This window comes from Chelonus insularis, unplaced genomic scaffold (assembly GCF_013357705.1).
Source record: "Chelonus insularis isolate UGA/USDA-ARS -01 unplaced genomic scaffold, ASM1335770v1 contig_208_pilon, whole genome shotgun sequence".
NCBI classification, from domain to species: domain Eukaryota; kingdom Metazoa; phylum Arthropoda; class Insecta; order Hymenoptera; family Braconidae; genus Chelonus; species Chelonus insularis.
Genome location: NW_023276428.1, coordinates 109,436 through 128,226, shown reverse-complemented (window position 1 = coordinate 128,226; position 18,791 = coordinate 109,436). Strand labels below are relative to the sequence as shown.

Genomic DNA, 18,791 nt, shown 5'->3' with positions numbered 1-18,791 from the left:
GTTTTGCAAATACCTAAATACTTTTTGTTTTATAAAAATTATAGAAATTGCTCTTTCAATTACCTGGCCATTTCTAAACTGCTGCTGTTGTTGTTGTTGCTGCTGCTGTTGCTGTTGTTGTTGTTGATGATGAAACAACGCAACTTGTTGTTGGGTTGTCATTTGATTATTTAAATAGATCAAATGTTCAGTTCCAGGTGCTGCGCTCTATAATAATAAATAATAAAAATGAATCGTTGAATAAATGATCAGTTACCGTAATAATAATTCATCAACACATACTTTAAGTTGCATAGGATGCAATTCATAAGGTAGATGAACATTATTTATAGCCTGGAGACCTAGCTGTTGTGGTTGACTTTGTTGTACATTTAATTTTGTCATTGGGTATTTCCATTTTTCATGATTCTATAATGTAAATTTTCTTATAAATTTTTCTGGCATGGTTTGATGAATATACTTATCTTTGATAAGTAACAATTCATCAAAGTTAATAGTAACAACTTGTTATAAATGTACAATGTACATACGTTGTCAATAATGGCATCGTCAGCAAGGGCCCATGCTCGAGGAGGCTGTTTAGTTTGAAAAGTTGAAGCTTGAGCATTGAATTCAACTTCATTCGGTCTTTGGAATACATAACCGACCATAGCATCATCTTGAGTGCGACTTACACCAATTTGATTAGTCTGTCCAGCTTGGAGTCTCATCGCATCTCCACTTGCCATCACTTGTGTACACTGTTCCATATCCTATAATATTGGTTATTAATTAAATGTTTGTCTTATTTAGAGAAATACAATATTTACATAAAAATTAATAAATAATATCTATATTTAACAATGAATCCGGTTATGGCAATAAATAATGCTACTAGAAAATAAAGAACTGATAAAAGTTGAATTTTGAATATAAGAAAAGTAAATAGAAGTGTAATATAGATGATAAATAATGTAAGTAAAGATTCATTACGTACGGCAGATATGTGTCCATTTGCAGAAGGATGGTGTAACTGCATGGAGGGTGCCGGTTCACTACCACCACCACTTCCAGCACTAAGCCACTTCATTTTGTCAAGCACTAAATAATTTTTCGTTGATAGATGCAAGTATACAAGTCAAAGTCACAAAAAGAAGAACAAAAGAGTGAAGAAGAAAGAGAGTAGACGGAAAAAAGAAAAAAAACAAGTGAAAAATGTATATGTGAAAGAATTCTCTTAGTGAAGGTTATCTTGAAGGATTTCCAACCGGCGACTGTTGTCGGTAAAAGTTACTACGTCCAACTCATATTCGATCCCCAAAAGATAGATATTTTTTAATGCCTTAATTTACTGTTATTTCCAATTCACAAACTATTTTATCAATATAAATTATACCAGGAAATTCAGCAATAATGGCAGCTACATACCAGAGCGCACACTGTCGGATTTTTGACAACACATATACACATGAACTTGGAGCAACACAAAGGGCTTATTATTTCACCGGTTTCTGATGATTTATCCAGTCAAAAGTGACTTTTCACGTTAAAAAAGCTCTTTCGATGTTACGATACCAATAATTACATATAATTCTTTGTTAAAGATTGCAGGTGTAAATAATACCCTTAGATCTCAGTATATATGCAAAAAAAGGTTGTAATTTTTTTAGTTGATAGGTCGTTGCGGTTTTGCGATTTCCGCACACCTTTAGCTTGAAAATTTGGTAAAAGAGGGAGTCAGCAGTAAGTCTATTACTAACTAATCCAAAATAGTTAGATTCAGAAAATTAATTGTAACATCAATAAAAATTGCTTCTCTCAGTATATATTTTTGTAATCAGCTTGGTATACGTATTGGCTGGTCGTCTCACTGTACTTGCTACAGCTAAAGATGTTTGATTTGCAACGCCACCACAAATGTCTCCGTGTTCACCGCGTTTTATTAACACTATTTATTAAATATACTATTCACAAATATTTACAAACGGACACGGATATGTAATACGCGTCCACTGGCATTCGCGAGGTTCGCGTGCTAGGATGCACCGCGATTTCGGTGACTCTCAGATGCCTCACACTCTTTCTTCTCTAGAGACAGCGGCTACCAATTGACGACATCTTTTCTAATCACGACGCATGCGCAGAACTATAGCAAATTCGCCCTTCTACTAATGTTAAAGACCTATAGGAAGGATTTGTTTTGGCACAATTTTCGCGCTTTCAATAACCGCGAATATTTGAAAAACTATAAAAAAAACATCAAGGGTTTGACATGAAATCACGTAGTAATAAACGAATGTTAGGTATATAACTAAAGAAAACTTTATTTTTATTACACAAAGTTTATATTTTTATTATTATCTTTTTGTCAGTAAGGATTGATTGAAATTTTCTGAATCATTTGGTAAAAATCGTATATATTTCACCTGGACTTAATCCTGTAAAGTTGTTTTTAGTTTTATAATAATAATTTTTACACTTTCATTTTACATTTTTTCATTCTTTCTGCATATTCTTTTTTTCAACATTGCACAATGAATTTCAACAGTCTCTTAAATAATTTTTATTCTAAAATAATTTCTGATCTTTGTGTTTACATTTAAGAAACTTCTTATTTAATAATAATAATAATAATTTATATAATTTTTATTTTAAAAAAATATAGAAAATTTTGCATAGTAGTAAAATGAATATAATATTTATACATTCGACTGTTGAAATACGATTTGTGGCCTAATATTTAAGAAAAAAATTATCTATAAAAGATATTCATGCAAACATCGTTTCTTCATAATATTATACTCACGATTTATATTTTACGATTAAGTAAAAAATATTTTACAAGATTTTTTATAAGGATTATTAATTGCGAATTAATGAAAACGTATGTAACATATTTTTTTTAATTTAACGATATTACTAATAAAAAATTTAACACGGTTAATTGTGTAAAAGACAAATAACATAATGAAATTTTAAATAATAGGTATTCCTATCTAACAATTTCAATAAAAAAAGATGTGAATTCATCGCTCATTCAAAATGCTGGAGTTTCCTCAGTAAAGAATATTATTTACGAATAATGTATCTTTCTGTACAAATGCAAAACAATTTGTCAACTTTTGCATTCATTGCATGACTCGAAATATAAGTGCAAACATATATATATTTATATACATGTATATATAGAACTATATAAACTAACAGTTTTCCAATAATGGAAATCAATAATAGTTAATTAAAAAAATTATATATACATATATAATTATATATAGATTAATAATATACAATTATATTTATATATATAATACGATGGCCATAAACCAAGTCAGCATCGTCTTTTTTATATTCGTTTTGACATTGTATGCTTTTTTTTTACGTATTAATTTATATTTAATATTTACAAGTGCAAAAAGTGTCTTTATAATAGTGTAGGCACTATGGCTTTGACGTACACGAAGATTGTAGAGATATTAAAGTTAATTTCGAAAGGATTTCTGAAGACAAGAAAATTGTTTTACCAACTAAAATATCAATTAAAAACTCTTACAATTTTTGGCCTCCTATCAAAATAATTACTTCAGAAACCTTGTATTCAATCAGGTCAAAAATTTATTTTTAAATCCTGATTTTATATTTGTTAGACAATTATTAGGATTCTTTTTGAATATTATAATCATGTTATTTGTGATAACAGATTTTCAGTTACCTGTTTTCTACTTTAGTTCTTGTTCACGTCTATAAATTTTATTTGTACGACTGTCGAGTTCGTTCCCATTTGTGATATATGTTTCTAAGGCAGAGTGTTAGAAAATAAAATTGCACACTTAAATAAAATTAATAAATATACAATGCGTTTAGTGTAGTAATTACTACTCGCTTTCGTACTTCAAATGCAATCGTAACACTCAAACGATAATTCTTTTCAAATAAGTGAACAATTATGAAATTAAGTGAACAATATAAAAATTGAATGAACTAAAATTTACGGCAGAATCTCATAAATTTTTTTTTTTCCAATCAAAAATCAATTATTTAAATATATAACATAATACATTAAGCGTACATTTTTAATGATGAAAATAATTTACAATGAATCATAATTATGTAATATAAATATACAATCAAAGGGTGCTTTTTTTTAACATTAATTAATTTTCTCATTACATACTTATATTTCTTCATTATTATGTTACATACTTTGATACATTGCACGGAAAAGTTTAATAACTTTACCACATTATAAATAGAAAATTTTTTAAGTGCATCAATTCACATATATGTGATATGTTTTTCTGTGCATTCTCATTTTCATTGCCTAATTTGTAAAAATTATAATAAACTTAACAAATAATTTAAATTCATTATTGAATAATCATCATACAACTGATGACATTTTGAAAGTCGAAAGCGAGATCGACCGTTTCGATTGTTAGCATCCACTGGTTTTTAATTTTCTTTTTAAATTTTCATCTCGACTATGTTTTTATTTCCTACAGCTGAATTCATATCAGTCATTTGTTAATGAAGTAGGGAAACGAACTCAGATTTACGATAAAAAGATACACGATTGATTTTCTCAAGATTCTATGATCTTTTTGAGGAAATCATTCAGAAAGGAAAATCGAAGAGATCTGAGAGACCTTCACCTGAGGCCAAAGAAAACGAATAGTCACTCTCTGAGAGCGGTGGTTCCAAAGACAGTAAGGATTCACCAAAGTCGAGAATATTCATATCTAAAACAGATTGTAAAGAAATAGGTTATTGATTATCGTTATTAATAATTGTTTAAGATATCGATTTCTTTCTTCAAGGCGTTGGCTAAAGACAGTTACCTAACTAGAACTCTGCCTGTGATGTGATTTTGTTTTTACACACAAGTCACAGCCAGAGCTCCAACAGGGAACGGTCATACAATCACACATTCCTAATATTTAGAGAGAAGATTAAAAACCAATTGATATTTAGTTAGGAATAGATTAAAAGATCGTTTACCTGTTGTATTTTGATCTTCAGTCTGCAGTTGGAACCTGCCACCTCCCATTGGTTCAAAATCATCAGATTCACTTAAAAGTGCATCTCTTAATCCTGGTAAGGTTGTCAATGACTTTGTATTGGAAACATTTGTACCACTTTTTGCAGAGAAATACTCGGACTTGGCGTTAGTTGATGTAAGATTTGTTTGCTCGTGATTCACTAGTAGTTCTGAAGGTAATCGAGGTAAATCGTTACATTTTATAGGTGATATCGAATGATGCGAAGGTATTAATGAAGGACTTGAAGTTTTTGCCGTAGAATCATCAGGACATAGAAATACTTCAATTTCACCATGTGTTGATCGCATATGGATTTGTAGCTGTCAATTAGAAATTATCGACATGATAAATTTTGTTCTTTAAACGAAAAACTAAGTTTAAAAATAATTCGTTTTTATTAATACCTTAGGTTGTCCACAGTAATTTACAGGTTGTGGTACATGAAGAGTGGCTTCTGGAGGTGCTTTAACTGCCATAATGGCTTGGTCTCGATACGCTGCAACTGAACGTAAGTCGTGGTAAGTAACATAAGCGTATCGTCTATCATCGGAGCACAATTCTCTCAAGCTTTCTTCTGCATCAAGGATTAAACTATCTAAAGCATTTTCTTTTGCTTCCAAATCAGCTAATTCTCGTCTTAATTCTAAAATATTATTTCTCTCGCCTGGTAGTTCACCACCTCTGTAATTGCAAATGAATTTCAATATAAGCAAATGAACTACTGCTTAACTAATATACAATATTAAACGACAACTTACTTCCATTGTATATTATTTTTACTTTTTTTCTCTAGTATGCCTATTCCTTCTAAGACATTTGTGATATCATATATCCTTCGTTTTTGTACTCCTAGTTTTTCAGAAGCAACATTTAAATCTACTACACCATCTTTACTGCTTTCTACTAAATTTATAAATTTTTTTGTTAATAAACTTAATGAAGTATCATATCTCGTTCTTTCTAAATTTTTACCTGCAATAAAAAGAAATAAAATATTACAAATATTATAAATAATAATTACAAAAATGAAAGAAAAAAAAATTATTACTTTTTGTAGGAGTATGATTAGAAAATGAATTAGAGCCTGATCTTCGTCGTTTAACTCTTGGTGCTTTAAAAGCCGATTGATTATTTGCAGTTGATGCTACTTCCAAATTAAGTCTTCTTTTTACAGCCTGAACTGATATTTGCTGGAAAAAGTTTTGCAAGTGACAAGGTTTCGTTAATGACAAGTTATGATATATAATGTATAGGCAAAGCATTTAGCATTACTTAACAACTTACTTCTGGTCTAGGTAATGGTTGGGCAGGTTTTCTTGTTACTTGATAGCAAGGTGTTTGCCCATATTGATGATCTTGTAAATGAGGACTAGGAGTTTCCTCAGCAACTTTCTGTGTTTCAAGTTCATCCAATGAATTTCCATCAAGGAATTCTGATTTTACTTGAGTAAAAGTAATTGATTAGATTCAGTTGATTTTGAACTTTCATGGCGAAGAGAGTCAACTTACTTAATTTTGTTTGTGTCATATCAGGTGTGACTGGCCTGGAAGGATCTTCCAGGATTACTTGTCTTCTTACACGTGGCATCTTGAATCGAGACCTGTTCAAGACATAAAAGAAAAGCAATTGACAATTTCATTTCTTAAATTCTGAATAGGGTCATCAATTTTCACCATTTTAAAATAGTTAACAAATCGTATCAGCTGGAAAAGAGCTACCATATTATAATGATTACTGATTATTGAAATAGAAGATGGAGAGTGAATTTTTGCAGATGGACACATGGAATGTCGGCGCGACGATCGCGTGGCGCCTCGATCTCGTCCAAAGAACAACCGGAAACTGGCCCAACAAAAGTTTAGAAAAGTCATTGAAGGGTAGATATGAAGAAAAAAACATATACTCTTCTATGACTGCTCTAAGATATTCTATAGAAATCTGTTATAGATTATACTTCCAAGTCTCACATTGGCGAATAATTATTTATAATCATTTATTGTAAGTTCATCGAATAAAGATAAAACTATGTTACATATTCATTAATGACACTGATTTTTTTTTAATAGGTCTAATCACTAAATCATAATAAATCAAATATTATCCTAGAATTTAAACTATGAAGAATTTTTCAAGTACCAAGTTACCTGCTTATATGAATGACATTAGAAAGAATAATTTTTGTAATCGTCAAAGTAAAAATTGTCAAAAGAAAAAATATTCATACTCTACATGTTTTAATGTAGCGTCCATGCTTCATGATGCCGGGACGCCACCATACAGAATATACACACAATTATATATATCTTAAAAAGAAGGAACTTCTTATTCGTAGGTATTGAAAGTACAGTCTTTTATTTTAAGACAATATTTAGTATGATTTTAAATCGATATATTTATATAGAAATACGAGAGGCCTTGAAATATTCGTCTTATCGGATTACTTCATCAGCTGTTTAACTATTTCAAGTGTTATCGACCGTACCTAATGAAACAATGCTAATTTTTATCCCTGGACAAGTCTTGTATACCTGTATTAATATATACCAAATGTCATACGATTCAGCTACTTACTTCTCAAACTCTCAATTATCAAATCTCAATTAAACAAAACATGTGACGAGCAGAGTTGAGTACACTTATACTTGATAATTGTTTTTCTGAGATATAAATAAAAAAAGATAAGTAAATGAACAAATTATACGACCATTTAATTGTGGGTTTAGAATAAATTTGTGGTAATTTAAATAAGTAATTTAACTTGAAAAATCAAGTAAACATGAACGATCCTAGAATTTGATAATCGACAACGATAACAATTTGAAGTAACATAATGTGTAAATTCATTAATGTGCAAATACATACTTTACGTTCCCGTGGGTCAGAAGGAATTTAGAGTAATGACGACGTACGTGATGCGATAGTCGTTGGTTACGTTCGAAAAGCGAGAATGCCACTCGTCTCGGAGAGCGCCTCATTCGCAAGGAGAGAACCGAACGCACGCGTTAGCTGTATCTTTAGGCTTAGAAAATTCACCGACTTATTCTCTGCACTAATCATTTTTTCTTTGATGATGTTAGGAAAATCGTTGTTATTATTCCTAATGAAGAAAAACAATGATATAAATAAATAAGTAAATGATGTTAAAATGTAAATACATCCACAACTTGATGAACGAGGCGGGGTCATAAGTTAACCAAGTATTGGTTACATTTGAAAAATAATAAAAGAAAAATAAAAGTATCTGTATATTATTATTTAAGCTTACTTGGTTTAGAGAATGTGTTATATTTTGAGATGTTAGTCCACACTCTTCCGGGGGTATGTCGCCTGGTACGACAGCGTGTTATACTTTCGTAATGTGAGCCATTGCCATCCAAGGAAACTGTTCAAGATTTAACACACTAATATAACGTATGCCATAGTTACGGGTTAAGTTGTAAAGACACAATAAACAAGTATTTTTACGCTTAACGCCATAGCCTTTCTTTTAAGATCCAAGTTTTTTTTACTCACCGTCTCCCTCTTACAGAAAGCAACTCCTATCGTGCTCCAATGGTGTCCATTTTCTGTGTCGACGGAAACACACAACTACCTCCTCTTTTCGTCGTATAACGCCGACAACGCACCATCCACAATAACGATTTTATCAATTTAAAGCCCCACTGGCAATTTCTATATCGTTAAAATTTGTTGCGGATGGTCATTGTGACAAACACGAACTCGTGTCCATTATTTTCGTGGAAATAGTCAGATTTTGTTGAGATCAGTGGACACGAGGCCGGCTCGTGTGATTGATTGGTGTAGATGGTAATAGTGGACAGCTAGCGCGCTAGCACTGTTTCAAGCACACAGACCAGATAGCTACTACTTCGTATTTATGCATCAGTATTAGTACGATATGTGACAATGTTAGTTCATGGATGTATACATATACCGGTAGTTGCCATCTGCCGGCTATTAAGTAACTAGAAAACGCGCGCCAAAATGTCTGCTTATATTTCCCGCAATGTTAGTTACCAACGTAATTCTTTACAAAGTCACTATTTTGTCAAGTACAACCCTTTACAGTCTATATTTTTCATATTGTATCCAGTTTACTAATTAATTATTTTATTTCACATTAACTATATTTTGTGCTTTATTTATGAATTTTTCAGGACAAACAAATCATGGACAAATTTTCATTTACTGACGCCACGTACAAGATCAACTAATCGCGTTGAAAGTTATTTTCACTGATTTAGAAATCTTTATCACTTTAAATTGAAATGTGCTTGAAGTACGAATAATTTTGATTCGTTATATTATTGTTAGATCCGCATAATTATACTAATATGATGACGAATGGATAGCTGACGCTCCAACCATCACCTCTTTCCATTTACTTGGCAGACACTACGGTCGAAACTGCCAGTGAACGATTGCAGTTCATTTCTTCAGGGAAGTAGGGATGTTGACGATTCAGGAGCGTATTTATTATGAGGTGTCAATTTACAACTTTTTACATTTGATTAGAGAAAGAATTGTCTCAAATTACATATTGATAAATTTTTAATAATTTATGTAATTAGTTGACACGAACTATTTTTCTATCTGATTATTGAATGCATTTTATCAGTAACTAAAAAAATTATCTCTTAAATAACATGTTGAAAAATAAATTAAAGAAATAAAATTGCATTTAAAGTTGATGTAAAATTTATTAAGGTGAAAATAATGATATTAGACTAGGATGTAGTTGTTAAAAAATTTATTATAAAATATATACAATATAAATTATAATTATGATTTTGTTGTATTGTCATTACATAGATAGTCAGTGGAGATTAAAGATATTTTATCAGTGTTGAATAGATGAAAAAAATTAAATTTCCAATAGTCGGGTTCCAATCTTGATAATGACGAGGTTGATGTGGGTCAGTAAGATGGAGGGAAAAAGGGGCCCGGTGTTCTTTTTATAACGTATTTATTCAAAACTCCATACGACTACAAAAGGGACGAAGACTACAGAGACGTAAGGCCTATATTATTCTTGTTCCATTCGCCATGAAATTCTTTCCCCTCTTGGGCATTTAAAGTGTGCCCTTCCCAGTTGCTTAAAACCCAAGGGTGATCCAAAAAGATTGTAGAGTAAAAAAATATGTCTTATATTGCAAAAATTTCTCAAAATTATTATATATCAATAATGACAAACAGTTCAGGGCGTTCAACTTCTGGTCTATCTAGTATTTGCATCGCCGAATAAGTTATCGCTTTTACTTCTGTACCTTGAGGATGCTTACCAAGTGTGAATTCTTCACCGTAAGCTTTTGCTTTTATTTTAAATTCATCACGATTAAATTCTGTTATTTCAACTTTCTAAAAGAGAAATAAAATAAAATGTTTTGCCAATAATAATTAATTGTTAAGCAATGAGTTAATGAAGGTATACCTTAGCAATCAGAAATGGTTCTGCATTGAATAAAAATAATAATTCATCAAGAAAGTGAAATAATAGGCTTTGTAGATCATGTCCGTTGGCTTCTATTTCGTGCACCTGCTTTATCTCGACTGTCTCAAGCTCTGTCATATAACCAAACATGGCCATTGCACACTGTTCAAATGCTTCTTCCATTGTTTCACCCCATGCATGTAATCTATAATTATTATGAGTAATTGTTATGATTCATTAGTAAGTAGACTTAGTCATTTTTTTCATATAAAAATGAGCACGTGTTGATTTTAGAGGTTAAGATGCATATTATATACAAAAAAAAAATCTTTTTTACCTCAAGCATCATATACTTACTGAACATCAGCTGTATGATCTAAATCTGCAATGGAAAGTTATAAATAATTGATTGTTATCTTTTTATATAAACATTTAAACGTGATTATTATACATTTACATGAGTTAAATAAATTTCCCGCCACATATCTGATAGATTTACATGTGTAATGTTGATCATTATTATAAGGGGACTTTAAATTTAAAAAACAATAAAATTTTACTTACACTCATATTTACGCGGTGGAATTTTCAAGGTCTCATCTGTCAATTCGTTCATGATGATGATAATCAGCTGATTACTCCTACACGAAATAAACCGAACAGCTGATTCACTGACATTCACTTCAATGAACAGGAATTTACCACGTGGTCATTGTTTACTGTACAGATGGCAGCAGTATACAAGCCTTCTACTCTCGGTCGGTAAATTTATTCTACCCCCGCGCATATCTTAAATATTCATTGAGCCGTTCATTATTGTATGTCCTTTTACAGCAACTACAACATTAAAAAAACTGAAAGGCATGAAATCATTCGTTGCATTAACTAAATCATTTAGTCACAATCTTAGTTAGATTTGAATGATTATAAATAATGATATCATATATGTATTTAACTAGAATAATAGTAATTATGTGTATGAAGAAAATTTGGATTTATTATTTATTATATTAAAAAAAAAGATACTGTTTCAAATGAATAAATTAAAATTTGTATGTTTATGTTTTAGGTCAACATCGGTTTGGGTTTAATGACAATTTAACATTGTTATTATTGTCATCATGATGACGTTTGTAGAAGAAACTTGTTTTCTGTTGTATAGGGCGTCCAAGGGCATCCACTTTGGCAAGCAATGTACTCATTACATAAAGTTAAACATCTTGATGAAGAACGACTACTTAATCGTGACTGATTTTATATCATACATTTTAAGGGTGCGACTATTATAATTATTTCTTCTGAGTTCTTTTGTTTACTTACATAATCATATTTCTTATTATGTTTATTATAAATATGTTAATTGAATACAAGAAAATACATTTTAACTGTGTTCTTTTTTCAGATGTAAATTATTGACTAAGTAATTTAGTTATTTTAATAAATTAATAATAACTATTTTATAAAAAATATTAGAAGCAGAAAGTAAATATTTTATTCAAAATCTAAAAATACTATATAATTATCTCTCAAGACATTTGGAGAATTTATAATGAGTAGAATGAAAAAAAAACATCACAAAGAAGAAAAACAAGTGTAAATCAATATCGTAAATCATCTTCTTTTGGAATAATTTTAATAAGACCTTCAATTCAATAGTAATTATTATTACCGTAGTTAGGTGACAATGAGTATTGATCGAGAATCTCCTAGGACAATGGTAAATAGTTATTTAGACCACCTTGGATTTTATTTTCACCTCTCTCTCTTTCTAAGTTTTATTGCTATCCGTATTCGACTTTTCATTCCCTCTTAACATCATTCTCTTGCGCGTATTCCTGACTAATGACATGCAATTTTGCAACGCAGCGACGTCGAGTCCTTGACTGCACTAACTATATAAAGTGAAACCGTCGACTAGTAAGACTTGATACTCATTCATTTTTGTTAGAGTCAAGATGATGCTCAAACTTTTTATCTTCATCGCACTATGCGTGTCACTTACTATAACTCAAGATATTAGTTTACGTAAGTATCATTTTTTTATCATTTTTACCCAATCATTGCCAGTGAAGTTGAAATTTATTAATTTACTAATTAAATTAATTATAGCTACCTCAGTGAAAACGTGTAAACGAAATTCAGATGACTATTCGTCGTGTCTTAGGCTGGCAATTCAAGAGTCATGGCCACTCTTTGTGCAAGGTATGTCTTTGTTTACAAAAAAAATATATCAATAATATAGAAATATATGATATTATATGATGACTAGGTATTCCTGCTTTAAATATGCCTCCATTGGATCCTCTTTCAACGGATTTCATGATGAACGATTTCAATTTTGATGGAGTATCTGGAAAGTTTGTAGTGCGCAATGCTAAATCTTACGGATTAGCAAGGACCCGTTTCTTGTCAGTACGACCAGCACATGCTGGTGCTCGTTTTAAGCTTGAAATTGACATGGAAATTCCTACAATTTTCGTGGAAGGAGGTTTCAAGTCTGATGGAAAAGTTGGATCCTTCAATGTTGTTGCAACCAAAGGTACAATTAATGCCAAATTTTACTTCATTTTTATCCTGCTATCAACGAAGATCATTGTTTTTAATTATTTTATTAATACTTTAGGACATTTCAACATCAGTATGGAAGATCTCCGTGCTACTTTGAAGTTGGAAGGTCCAGTAGTGAATGATAGATGGGAAGTTCAAACATTCTCATTTATGCCAGAGGTTGGCAAGATGAAAATTTGGGCTAGTGATTTGTTCAATGGCAATGAAGAACTTAGTAAGTATTATTATACATTGTTGTACAATTTGCTTCTCAGAAATGCATTCTAATTTTTTATATTATTTTTTACTTTAGATAAAGCCGCACTTACCTTCATAAATGAATTCTGGAAAGTCCTGTATGAAGGAATGTTACCTACTGTTTCAAAAACTTGGAACAATTACTGGAGAGATTTTGTTAACGAATATATTTTCTCAAAAATTTCATTTTCGAAAACTTTTCCTTGAACAAATGTTATTTTTTTGATTTTATATACATTTAATTTGTAAAAAATAAATATACTGTTATTATATTATGACCCAGTTGGAGAATTTTTATTTTTAGTTAATGATTATTTACCGAATGTAAATTCATAGATTGTTGTAAATATTTCTATATGTACTATATTTTTAAAAAAAAATAAAGTTTTTAATAAAAACTATTTATTACGACATAAAAATGTTTTTTTTTTTCGTTAATTAAATGTTTAAAATTCCATCTATCTTTGAATCAGAATATTTATTCATAAATCTAGAAATGAACAATAAAAATTTCAATTAGTTTTCCTTTTCATATGACTTAATTATTCAATATTGAAGTTGGCCAAGTTTGCCACCAACATCTTGTAGCTTATCAGTTTTAGAAAGTTAGAATTAATAATATTTATAGTATTCCAGGTATATAGTTGTGATAAAAACTGATTTATTTTCTCATTTTATGAAATAAAAATTGAAAACATAAATAAATAAACTGTTTTGATTGACATTCAACATATACTTTTTTTTTATAGAATTCAATTTTTTTGTTTGAATGGAACGTTGATTATTAATGTATAAATTTATTTCTAACACATAAATAGAACAAGAAGAAACATGACGATTTTGAAGGTAAACTTGTTCTTCTTAAGCATGGAAACATTGATATATGGAATCATTAAAATAAAATTGCTAAAATACAAAGACGATAACAATACATAATTATCAAACAAAACTAATAACAACAACAAATAATGATTACTATAATATCGACAACATTACTATTAGATTAAATTATGGTAATAAAAATGTTTCAACCGGTACATGAAGTAATAATTGATTGACAATTCCGGCAAAAAGAGTCGAGAGTTTTTTCTTGAGCTGTGGCTCCATAGCTTTTAACACTTCCTGCCCATTATCACGAAGGAATAAATTTGTAGCTTCATCTATACATTTTGAAAATGACATGTCATTACTATGAAGGATAATCATAATTTTTTTACAACTTACTTATTATGCGATTGAAGCTTGTACTTTTGCGTACTCGCATTGAAACCTTTTTCACGCCAAGTTGAACATCCAGGGTATCAACATGGAGATAAGTCTTTTCATCTCTGATAGAGGTCGACACAGATCCTCGTACATTAGCTTCAGCATCTTCAAATTTAGCAAAAAAAGTACCATTGCTGCTAGCAGGTAAAATGAACAGAACACCTGCACTGAAGAAATATTTCATATTTGTCAATTCATCTTATTGGAATTGTTTGAAAAGAAGCTTCTAACAAACTAGACATAAAATGCAATGTACAAATACCTTGAGTACTGAGCATTCAGGAACAAAACAGGCATTTTGATAACAGCTCGAAATGATGAACCAAGTTGGATATCTTCAACCGTATAATTACTTGCACCCCTCACAAATAGCTCGGTCAGACGTACTCTATATCCGTTCGTGCCACCTGTTAGAGAGAGCATAAGTTCGTCCATCTGTTGACAGAAATATAATAAGTTTTTTCCCTAAAACTAACAACATAATTGTTATGAGGATAATTTTTAAACATACTCGAAAAGGCTCTACAGCAGGTAGTTTTATTTCTGGTATGCCATTTTTAAGGTAGGGTCGAAGGTGATGCAAAGCATTAATAAGACATGCTTTTAAGTGAGGATCACTCCTTGAACATTGTTTCACATATTCAGCTACAATATTATTTATAGATTATTACAAAAGTATTGTACACATTTTCAATATATCTGTGTGTGTGTCATTTCCAATAACAAGAACAAATTGGCTGTGTCAATTTTGATGTTTAAAAGATTAGCAATAAAAAAAGACTTACATAAAATGTTGTGTTTGAACTTTGAAACTAAATAATTTAATTTATTTATACTTATAAATATTGGATTTTTTTCTACATAATGTATCTACAAGTGCATTGATAACTTAAGTAAAAAAAAAATTAATAAATTCAATGAACGATTAATGAATTATAATAGATCACTTCTTTAAAAAAACGAAATTTAATGATTTTTATTAATGTATTTTTCAAGATATCCACGAGAATAGTAGACTTGTCATCGCTAAACTTTGAGACGTTGTCTTTTTTATTGTACTCACGAGGAGATTGTGATAAAACTGCTAAAATGTTGATGAGTAATCCTAATAAAATGATTAACATGGTTCTGTTAACTGAGTGATTAAAATTTTATGAAAAAAAAAATAATCAATCACTAAAATAATGACTGAAGTGCAGCGTGTATTAAATGCAGTTTGAAACTGATAGTAAATATACATATTTTCTTCTACTGAAGATACTTTCACTAGAACGCCAACGAACTTTAACGAGACTTTATGAACAATTATAGTATTTTTTTTCTTTTCTTGTAATTATTATTCACTTTCAAGTTTACTGAATGATTCTAATAATTAAAATTTACAAGCAAAAAATGTTTTTGTTATGATAATAAAAATATAATGATAGTCTTAAGAAATTTATATTTGATTATGATGGAAAAATAATTGCAAAGTATATTTTATTTTTCATCATCATAGAAATTATAATTTATTAATAAATTCCATTCTACTATCAGTCATCTGAATATTCTAAGAGATTTTTTGTTCTGATTAAATAGAAATAAAGATTGTTGCAGAAACGGACTTCCGATCAATTGCAGCAACAAAGTATTTTTTTTTTTTCTTCTGTGTACTTATGTTGAATTGACATAATATAACTACCCATATCTCTGAGACATCTTACGTTATTTTATTTTCAATTACACGTATGTTACGTGAAAATCATTTAATTCTTATGTTATGTTATGTATTGCATCCCATTAAATAATATATTACATCGTAATTGCGTTGATAAAAATATATATCAAATAGTGATTGCAATTTCATGTTCACAGCAATGGTAATGAAATGTAATGCAAAAATTTAGCCATGTAGAAGTTACATCTTAATCCAATCAATGGAAATTCTGGGCAATCTTTCGGTGATAATTTCCACCATCTTTTTACCTTATTTTAAACAATAAATAATGTAATAAATTATGTATAATTTTAATCTAACAACATTATTTATAATAATGGAATATTACCACCAAAACTATCGTCATACCATTTACTTTATAATTTATTTCAAAATCAAAGCATAAATTTTATTTTAATTAAGCAGATACAACCACGTATTGGTGATTAGGCAAAAAAAAAAAAACTAGAAAGTAATTATTTTAAAAATTTAAATAATTAGACATGTATACAATAAGTCTAACAATTGATCATAAATTATTCACACACTCAAAGTAAAAAAAAAAAAAAAACATAATTCAAGGATTATTGAATATTTAAATGTTATTACTGTAGACGATCTAACATTCATTATAAATCATGTAATTGATAAATCTCGTTGATTTTTACCCGATTACTTTTTCTTTTCATTTGAAAGAATGTAGGTAAAGGTGGGATTCGAAGGATTATATAAGACGAATTCGAAAATTCAGAAGATTAAGTCTGAGTAGTTTCAGATGCATTGCAAAGAGTGAAAGCGCGAGCAACAGGATTCGTATGTATTTGTTGTATATACCAAACTTGGATCACGCAGTGTGTACTATCTTGGCTCATTGACCGCAAGGCCAGGAAGGCAGAACAACATTTCAAGAGAACACGTAAGGACCAAAAATTAGTGAAACCTAAAAATGTTTAAGTTTTCAGTGATTTTTTTTTGTTTATTCAGCTTATCATTCTGCGAATTTGGTACGTATTATTACAATAAATTGCATCGAAAGATTAATTAATATTAAATATAGGTCATGTTATATTTTTTATGCTTCTTTGTCAACAATTTTCATGATAATAATTGTTATCCTCTTTAATTAATAGTTGATCGCATACAATGATTAATTATTAATTCATATAGATACGATATGAATTTTTTTTGAAAAAAGATTAAATTGTAGAGTAATTTGTCTTAATCGGTGAAAGTGAAATCAAGCAAAGAACTTGCGTAATTTTTTATAATACTCAAAATTTTCCATTAATAATTTCAGTATAATTGTTAATTATTAACATGATTATTGACTTTGCAACACTGAGTAGAATTCAACTTAGGGGAAAAAAATAGTTGACAATTCAATAATTAGATATTTTAAAAAGTGTTTAAGTGAATTTTCAAAAGTTACTATCTATTATTACAATTATTATTAAATTAGAAAGTTAATCTTTCATTATAAACCATGTTATCTTACCCGATCTACAGAAGATGCTTTTAAAAATTGTCATCCCGATGTCAGTGGATTTGATGCTTGCATTAGAGAGGGATTAAATTCCATCAGACCATATTTTAAAACAGGTGTGCCAAAATATAATATTAAACCATTCGATCCATTTTTTGCGGATGAAATAGTAGTGAAACGAGGTCTCGCCAATCTTGGTTTTGTTTTGACACTGAGAAATGTAACAGAAAGTGGTTGGACAACTAGCAAAGTGACTAAATTTGTCAGTGACCTATCTAACTATAAGGTAAATTTATTATTCAATATCAATTAAATAATTACTTTTTTAAATAACATTCGTTAATTTATCTATTTTCACAGGTTGTTTATACACAAAGCTTTCCAGCGAAATTTTTATCAGGATATTACGAGTTCGAAGGTACTTTACTCGGTCCTAAAGTCGTTAATAAAGGAAAGTTTACATTAGATTTATGTATGTATTATTTATATTTTTCAAACTATTATTTTTAAGGCATTGTTTTATTGGTAATAAAAATGATTTTTATTAACAGATGACTTGGTTCAAACTACAACAATCACCAAGAATCCACTCGAGAAATTGAAAGTGCAAGTTGAAGTTCAAACTATTCGTGATCTGAAATTACACATTTCTAATCTGTTACGTGGAAGAAATATATTGGAAAATTTTCTTGATCGAATAATAAATGGTGCTTGGCAACCAGGTTTTGTTGTTACGCGTGGAATCATCAATGAAATTGTGTCTACTGCGTTTACTGAAATATTTGGTCAAGCATTTCAAAACTTTCCATTTGATAAAGTAATCAAGAAAAAAGCCAAATAATTTTTAAAAAGTGACAGTTTAATTTTTTTTTTAGTTAAAAGTAGACGTTGAATGATAAAATATTGACTAAAATCAATAGTTTATCATTCAGAACAATTCTTCGTGTGCCTTTCATATGATTTTTTGTAATTAATTTATCACTTGAGTAGATTTGTACATTTGTTAAGTAATGTGTATTGTAAAAAGAAGTGATCTCATTAAGTGATCAAATAATGTACATACATAAATTGATATTTTTGTGTAAATAAACATT

General features: G+C 29.6%; 6 protein-coding genes across 7 annotated transcripts in view; 2 read left to right on the top strand and 4 right to left on the bottom strand.

Moving 5' to 3' along the window:
• pum (pumilio) overlaps positions 1–2,087 on the bottom strand; it is a 34,599-nt gene extending 32,512 nt beyond the window's left edge. For both annotated transcript variants that reach the window (XM_035079036.1, XM_035079037.1), the window contains exons 1-4: positions 977–2,087; positions 531–752; positions 283–408; positions 64–207 (exon numbers count right to left, since the gene is read on the bottom strand). In XM_035079036.1, the coding sequence (XP_034934927.1) occupies positions 64–207; positions 283–408; positions 531–752; positions 977–1,069 (585 nt within the window). In that variant the 5' untranslated portion in view covers positions 1,070–2,087. The remainder of the gene's footprint in view (positions 1–63; positions 208–282; positions 409–530; positions 753–976) is intronic.
• Positions 2,088–4,048: 1,961 nt separating this feature from the next.
• On the bottom strand, positions 4,049–9,421 carry E2f1 (E2F transcription factor 1). Its single transcript, XM_035079104.1, has 9 exons — positions 8,530–9,421; positions 8,282–8,398; positions 6,525–6,616; positions 6,300–6,457; positions 6,064–6,205; positions 5,774–5,987; positions 5,420–5,696; positions 4,975–5,335; positions 4,049–4,715 (listed from the first exon to the last, which is right to left on the bottom strand). The coding sequence occupies exons 3-9, from the start codon at positions 6,601–6,603 to the stop codon at positions 4,591–4,593; spliced, it is 1,356 nt and encodes a 451-aa protein (XP_034934995.1). The 5' UTR covers positions 6,604–6,616; positions 8,282–8,398; positions 8,530–9,421; the 3' UTR covers positions 4,049–4,590.
• Positions 9,422–9,974: 553 nt separating this feature from the next.
• On the bottom strand, positions 9,975–11,133 carry Archease (protein archease). The gene is made up of 4 exons (XM_035079088.1): positions 11,012–11,133; positions 10,805–10,829; positions 10,448–10,652; positions 9,975–10,374 (listed from the first exon to the last, which is right to left on the bottom strand). The coding sequence occupies exons 1-4, from the start codon at positions 11,061–11,063 to the stop codon at positions 10,189–10,191; spliced, it is 468 nt and encodes a 155-aa protein (XP_034934979.1). The 5' UTR covers positions 11,064–11,133; the 3' UTR covers positions 9,975–10,188.
• A 1,184-nt stretch (positions 11,134–12,317) lies between these two features.
• LOC118064449 (uncharacterized) lies at positions 12,318–13,534 on the top strand. Its single transcript, XM_035079051.1, has 5 exons — positions 12,318–12,472; positions 12,557–12,649; positions 12,717–12,986; positions 13,071–13,229; positions 13,308–13,534. The coding sequence occupies exons 1-5, from the start codon at positions 12,403–12,405 to the stop codon at positions 13,457–13,459; spliced, it is 744 nt and encodes a 247-aa protein (XP_034934942.1). The 5' UTR covers positions 12,318–12,402; the 3' UTR covers positions 13,460–13,534.
• Positions 13,535–14,042: 508 nt separating this feature from the next.
• On the bottom strand, positions 14,043–15,753 carry Jhbp1 (Juvenile hormone binding protein 1). Its single transcript, XM_035079100.1, has 5 exons — positions 15,582–15,753; positions 15,030–15,163; positions 14,781–14,953; positions 14,477–14,685; positions 14,043–14,412 (listed from the first exon to the last, which is right to left on the bottom strand). Exons 1-5 carry the CDS (start codon positions 15,640–15,642, stop codon positions 14,261–14,263), a joined length of 729 nt encoding a protein of 242 aa, XP_034934991.1. The 5' UTR covers positions 15,643–15,753; the 3' UTR covers positions 14,043–14,260.
• Positions 15,754–16,958: 1,205 nt separating this feature from the next.
• Positions 16,959–18,763, top strand: Jhbp16 (Juvenile hormone binding protein 16). The gene is made up of 4 exons (XM_035079089.1): positions 16,959–17,218; positions 17,721–17,983; positions 18,058–18,169; positions 18,249–18,763. The coding sequence occupies exons 1-4, from the start codon at positions 17,161–17,163 to the stop codon at positions 18,536–18,538; spliced, it is 723 nt and encodes a 240-aa protein (XP_034934980.1). The 5' UTR covers positions 16,959–17,160; the 3' UTR covers positions 18,539–18,763.
• The last annotated feature ends 28 nt before the right edge of the window (positions 18,764–18,791 follow it).